The sequence below is a fragment of the Camelus ferus genome, chromosome 2, assembly GCF_009834535.1.
Source record: "Camelus ferus isolate YT-003-E chromosome 2, BCGSAC_Cfer_1.0, whole genome shotgun sequence".
NCBI lineage: Eukaryota > Metazoa > Chordata > Mammalia > Artiodactyla > Camelidae > Camelus > Camelus ferus.
In genome coordinates this window covers 66,163,004-66,169,003 of record NC_045697.1, presented here as the reverse complement: position 1 = coordinate 66,169,003, position 6,000 = coordinate 66,163,004, and the positions used below count along the sequence as shown (strand labels likewise).

The 6,000-nt window shown below is 31.8% G+C and overlaps 1 protein-coding gene across 5 annotated transcripts in view; it reads right to left on the bottom strand.

Annotated features, from left to right (window-relative positions):
* Positions 1-244: 244 nt before the first annotated feature.
* Positions 245-6,000, bottom strand: part of SMARCAD1 (SWI/SNF-related, matrix-associated actin-dependent regulator of chromatin, subfamily a, containing DEAD/H box 1) — a 72,355-nt gene continuing 66,599 nt past the window's right edge. For all 5 annotated transcript variants that reach the window (XM_014565665.2, XM_014565664.2, XM_014565663.2 and 2 more), the window contains 4 exons: positions 5,606-5,724; positions 4,530-4,712; positions 3,281-3,390; positions 245-1,601 (listed from right to left, as the gene is read on the bottom strand). In XM_014565665.2, the coding sequence (XP_014421151.1) occupies positions 1,540-1,601; positions 3,281-3,390; positions 4,530-4,712; positions 5,606-5,724 (474 nt within the window). In that variant the 3' untranslated portion in view covers positions 245-1,539. The remainder of the gene's footprint in view (positions 1,602-3,280; positions 3,391-4,529; positions 4,713-5,605; positions 5,725-6,000) is intronic.

Here is a 6,000-nt window from a genome sequence, read left to right as displayed (position 1 = left end):
CTTATGATCACAAATATTTTTATTAAGCCCAAAACATAATAGAGCATTACTGGGAGAACCAGTATGTTCAGTATATTTTCAAAATTGGTAAGTCTACTGAGTTGTGAGTTTTCAGAGTCTATAATATCTGAAGAAACACTGTAAGAGAGCTTCACTAACCTTCTAATGCCAGAGGATTATATTACCTTAGAAACTCAAGAAGTCAAGATGCCTTGAAAGTATAATCTCTAACAATTAACAAATCTTTGATTTATAAATAAGTTTATTTATAATGATATTTACATAATAAAACAAAACACATGAAACTCACAAGTTATACAAAGAAACTGATGTATAATAAAAACAGCAATATAGACTGACAGGCAAAAATTTAAAGAAAGATTTAATAAAGAGTTAAGTATTAAGTAGACAACTTTACTTCTAAATTTCACTTTGTCACCCACACTGAATTGGAATTGAACAATGGCTCTCTCTTTAGGAGGTCCTGTACTGGAAACTCTGGAAACTGGTAAATTATATTTTGATAAGAATTTAAAGTTAATGATCTATTTCCATGCAGTACCTAATGCTGCCTTAATACGAAGTCACATTCAGTCTGCTTTGAAGTGAAACAGCTTGTTAATCTGTTCTGCCAGGTTAGAAAAAAGTCACAAACATTTTGCTGCTGTTGGAGACGTGGCAGGAATATACTGTTTAGAGAGTAAAGAGAACTGGAGCAAAAATGACTGGGCAACAGTTTCAAGAGAAGCAAAAGCCAGGAGAGGGAAATCAATGAAAACATGCACAAGAATAGGCAGAGTAATAAGCACAGTTAGTGCAGTTGGGAAATGAACAGAAGGAATTAATCCATTGAGCAAGATAAAGGCTTCTTTAATTACTTACTATTCACTGGAAAACAACTTAGTGCCTACCCAAACAAATTCGTTCTAACAGAAGTACTTGGGAGGACCTGGGGGTGTTAGTATATGGAATGCCACCTTAAATTCAGGTTGAGTTCTTGTTGACAGTGGTGAACATCTGTTTCAAATAGCAATAAAATGAAAGCTATATAATCTATACAGCTGCATCCTTAAACATAATAAAAAAAACTTCAAATGAGACAAGCAAAAACAAGACATAAGCATTGTCAAATAAGGCACATGTAAAAATCTACACACATTATCCAGTGAAAGACAATATATATATATATATTTGGAGGTAGAAATAATTACAAAAATACTGACATTTCTAAAGCATTAGCATATTTGTTACAAACAGTCACCAACTAATCCCCATTCAGAAAACTGTTTTTTTTGTAAAATGATTATTCAACATCTTCAGGACTACCTATTTGTGGCCTTTTTTTTTTTTTAATTTCACATGTAAGCATCTGAAGAATTCAGTTAGTGGCAAAAAAGTTGTCCATACTATGAGAAATGTAATATGGAATTTATAAAAAGTTATAAATGTTCATAAACCCCACGGTCATCATAATGTAAATGTCCTTGAGTGCACCAAGTTGGTATTTCCTCATCAGTTAGGATTTAACAATTCTTTATTTCACAGGCCCATTGACGTTTTTAGTAATGTGGCTATATCTGCTGGCATACTCCCTTCGTCACCTGCAGGTCAGAAAGTGGTGTCAAAAGTTTGATAGAAATATCTTATGAAATAATTTTTTTCTCTCAAATTTTCCCTACTTTTGTGAATTCTTAATCAGCTTTCAAGGCCCAGTGTGATTCAGTGTCACTTCCTGCTAAAACCCTTCCCAAATCCCTATCTGTATTAGGGTTACGTCCCTCGAGCTCATCTTTACACTGCCAGCACAGCACCTACAGGTTATGCCGCTGATCTGATACACAGATACACAGAGATACGCAGATCTAGACCGTCTGGATCATATCCTAGTCATACAGCACACGTTTACTCCTCAGGTTCGCTAAATAAAAACATTCATGTAACAAACTGAATAGTGACAATGAAGACAACAAAACTCCTTCGTTCCAACCAAACAGAAATCATTTCACCTACACCCTTATTTTCAGTCCAAAGATACAATCATTGACTCTTTTTTTCTTTCCCAGTTAAATGAGACCCCAGAATCTAGACACTTATCCAGGTGTCTCTCTCCCTCTCTCTTTCGTTCACACACACAGACCTCAGTTATAAACTAAACTTGTGAGGCTACTTTCATCTACTCTTTTCCTTTCAGTAAAAAGCATGCATAGGAACACATACTGCAAAAATTCTCAGGGAATTCACTGACATGCTTGCCTCCAAGTTTGTCCACAGACTTGAAAACAGATTCAATTTTAAATTGAAATCCCAATTTAATATTAAATAAAAAAGCAAGATGAAGAAGACTGCATGTTAACTTGTGTAAAACAGAGAAAGAATACATATACTTACTTTCATCTGCATAAAATAACTGGTCACACACTGAAAAAAACCCTAATGTGTCACTTTTATGGGGAAGCCAGGTAATAGCGTGGGAAGGGGGATTTTGTTTGCCTTTTTGTATCTTAGGAATTTTGAACTATATGAACATATTATCTTTTCAAAAATATTTAAATAAAAAAATTTAACTTTTAATACTTTAAAAATTACTCTCTTCAAAAAGATGGAGTTGGGGAAGGGTACAGCTCAGTGGTAGAGCACGAGCGTAGCATGCAAGAGGTCCTGGGTTCAATCCCCAGTACTTCCATTAAAAAAAAAAAAAAGATAAACCTAATTACCCCCCACCAAAAGCTTAAAAAAAAGAAAAAAAAAAGGAAAAAAAACATGGAGTGGAAAGAGTTCCTTCACTTGATGGTTCTTTCTTGTTAGTACCCAACTGCTTCAATCTGAAATTACGAAATTTTTGAATAAATGCATTTTATTACACTCTGGCACAATTAATTGCTAGTCGAAATGAAATTAATGTAAATGTTAAAGAGTTCTTAGTAAGTTAATATTATGCCATGTATTTTAAATCTTTGGATTCATAAATACTACTTATATAGCAAGTACATCATAAAATTGTGGATAAAGTTACAGATCCAATTTTAATTTCTGGGGTGTTTTTATGTCAGAGATAAGGAATGGAAGAGACAGACATTTTCAAAATCAAACTATTTATGTCAGTTGTGGCAAAATGAACTTAGTTATTGTAGCACATTTGAAATAAGTATGCCTATCCTCTTCTGTGCTATTAAATTGCAGGCCAGTTGAGGACTAAGACCACCCTTGTTATTATCCCTTTGCTAATTTGATGTCTTTCCATATAAATAAATATTAAAGTTTATGCTTACAAACAACTTACCTTCATCTACTGTGGTCATGTCTTGTTCTAGTTTCAATTTCTGTTGATTAATTTTTAGCATGGATTCTTCAATCGTCCCCAGGCTTATTAATTTTATAACTAGTACTTCTCTAAAGAAAACAAGATATGTTCATTGGTTACTTAATAAAAAATTATTTGATATATATAAACTACATTCATCACCAATAAGAATAATTTGAAAATTGTATAACAACTATATCTATAAATTTAAATTCTCTTTTCATTCAAACTACTTGAGATTGACATTTTCTGAGTACATCACTTTAAAATATCCTTTCCTATTGATGCAAGAGATGAGAAAAAGATATTTAGTCTTTAAAAATTACTGGTAAAATTGTATTACAACAAACAGTTTGGGGTTCAGGTAGGTATTCCATTTTAAAAAGGAATATGCTTTGCTTATCAAGTTCCATGAAATAATTTAGTACAAAAAGAAGGTGTAGAAAAGTATACAGATTACATGGAAGGTTTTAGTTCCACAATAAGTACTGATAAACATTTGGTTTATAAATAACATATCAATGTCTTTTGGAAATACAGTAAAATACTCTACGAAGAAAACACTGGTTGTCTGCTTACATGTGAAAATAAGAGCTGAATTATAGGTATTGTCACCTTTTAATGTCTTGTGACCAATGTCTAATTTAACCTTCACCTAAACTATCTATAACTCACATAATCCTAAAGGTAACAAGGTAACAATAGTATGCATTATTACCAAGTCTATTTGGGTCTTACATGGTCTAACAAGCAAGTTTTTTCAATTTCTAATCCTTTTCAAAGGGGCTGCACCATTGGTAATATTTCATTTTCACCAGCTGCAGAACTATTTGGACTGGGAGGTGGGAGGTTATTTTGTTTTAATTACTAGAATTTGAACAGGTTACTTAGTGGGGTTCATATTCAACACCATTGGTATAAAATACAGTAGAAGCCATGTTTTGCTGAAAATATAAAACCTAAGGGCAGGATTATCTGACAGACCATATTCCAATATTCTATGCAAATTAAACTGGCATTCGATTAAAAATGTATGTCAAGGGAGAGTACAGCTCAGCAGTAGAGTGCATGCTTAGCATGCACAAGGTTCTGGGTTCAATGCCTTAGTACCTCCACTAAAAAATAAAATAAAATAAAAAATTGATTAAAAAAATACATAAAGAAACCTAATTACCCCCCAACCCCAAAACAAAAACAATAAAAAAGAATTTCAACTGCAAATACTTACTTAGTCTGGCCCACTCTATGGCATCTATCTTCTGCTTGTTTGTCATTGTAAGGATTACAGTCAATATCATGCAGTATAACAACATTAGCTGAAGTCAGGTTTATTCCTAGGCCACCAGCTTTTGTTGACAGCAGAAACACAAAGATATCCATATCGGTGTTAAACTCGTCAATTAGATGAATCCTGTAAAATAATATACTGGGTTAAATCTCACAAAAAGGTATATAATTAAAACTGAAAACAATCACATCACATGGAAAATAAACTTGAAGATGTAAATACATGCTCATGGCATTATTTATTTTTCCTGCAGCTGTTTTATTGAAAAGACCTACCCAATTCACCAACTTTTTTCTATACCATTTATCTCCCTATTGATTCTTACTTTTAACTATTCAGATTTGATTAATCCCTAAAGAACTATTTTGTACTTTGTTTAGTGACTTCTGGCTTTTCTAAAGTCTGCATATGGCTTTTGAATCTTAACCTTTTCAGAGTCTATCAGCTACAACTCATAGACAATGTACCTGATGAACTAAGAATCTCAGTGTCAAACTATATTGGTGTATAATCTTTAGCATGACTTCTATTCTTATTTTAATGCAGGAAAAAAATTTTACTCTGGCTGATAAAAAAAAAAACCAAAGATATAATGCAGTTTAAACATACTAAAAAAAGCATTCCTCCCCCACCCCCCAATCTTTTTAACCTTTGGGGATTAAAAAAAAAACAAAAAAACCTAAACTTATTCAATTACCCTTAAAATATAAAAAGCCCAAGATTTTAAAATAATCTTGGTTGAAAGATAAAATGCTTTAGACTTAGAATGATTTTTAAAGGGGAAAACATTGATATACATATAATTTTAGCAGCTGTTTCAAAATATATTTGTATGTAATTCAGATGAAAATTAAAGTTTTCTCATCTTAAGGTAATGAATAACTTAAAATAACCAAACATAAGACTCAAAGCAATACAATTCTATCAAATACTCTAGACATTTAAAACTCTAACATGTAATCTGTTTTGAGGGTAAAGTGGAGAGATTTTCTGAAACTAAAGTAAAGTATACCAACCTTTCAGATATCTGAGTCTTTCCATCTAATCTGAGGTACCTATGCTGATGATGTTTTAAGAGAACCTCTAAAATATCCAGCATCATGGTAAATTGGCTAAATAATACAACTCTATCACCCTGTGGAAATACATACATTAATTAGATACATTAAAAAGTTATCTAATGAAAAATTGCTTCTTTAATTTAAAAAAATCAAGTAATCATAGCTAAAATAAATTTCTTATTTTAGATTATATATAAGTAAATTATCTTCTAAACTTCAGACCTAAAATTTAATTTTCAGTTTTGATTTTTTAGAATATTTGGGAATAGCTACAAACAGTACTATTTGGATTGTGATCTTACAAATTTAAGCTAATTCACATATAAGTTGTAGTATTAGTTTACTTTACA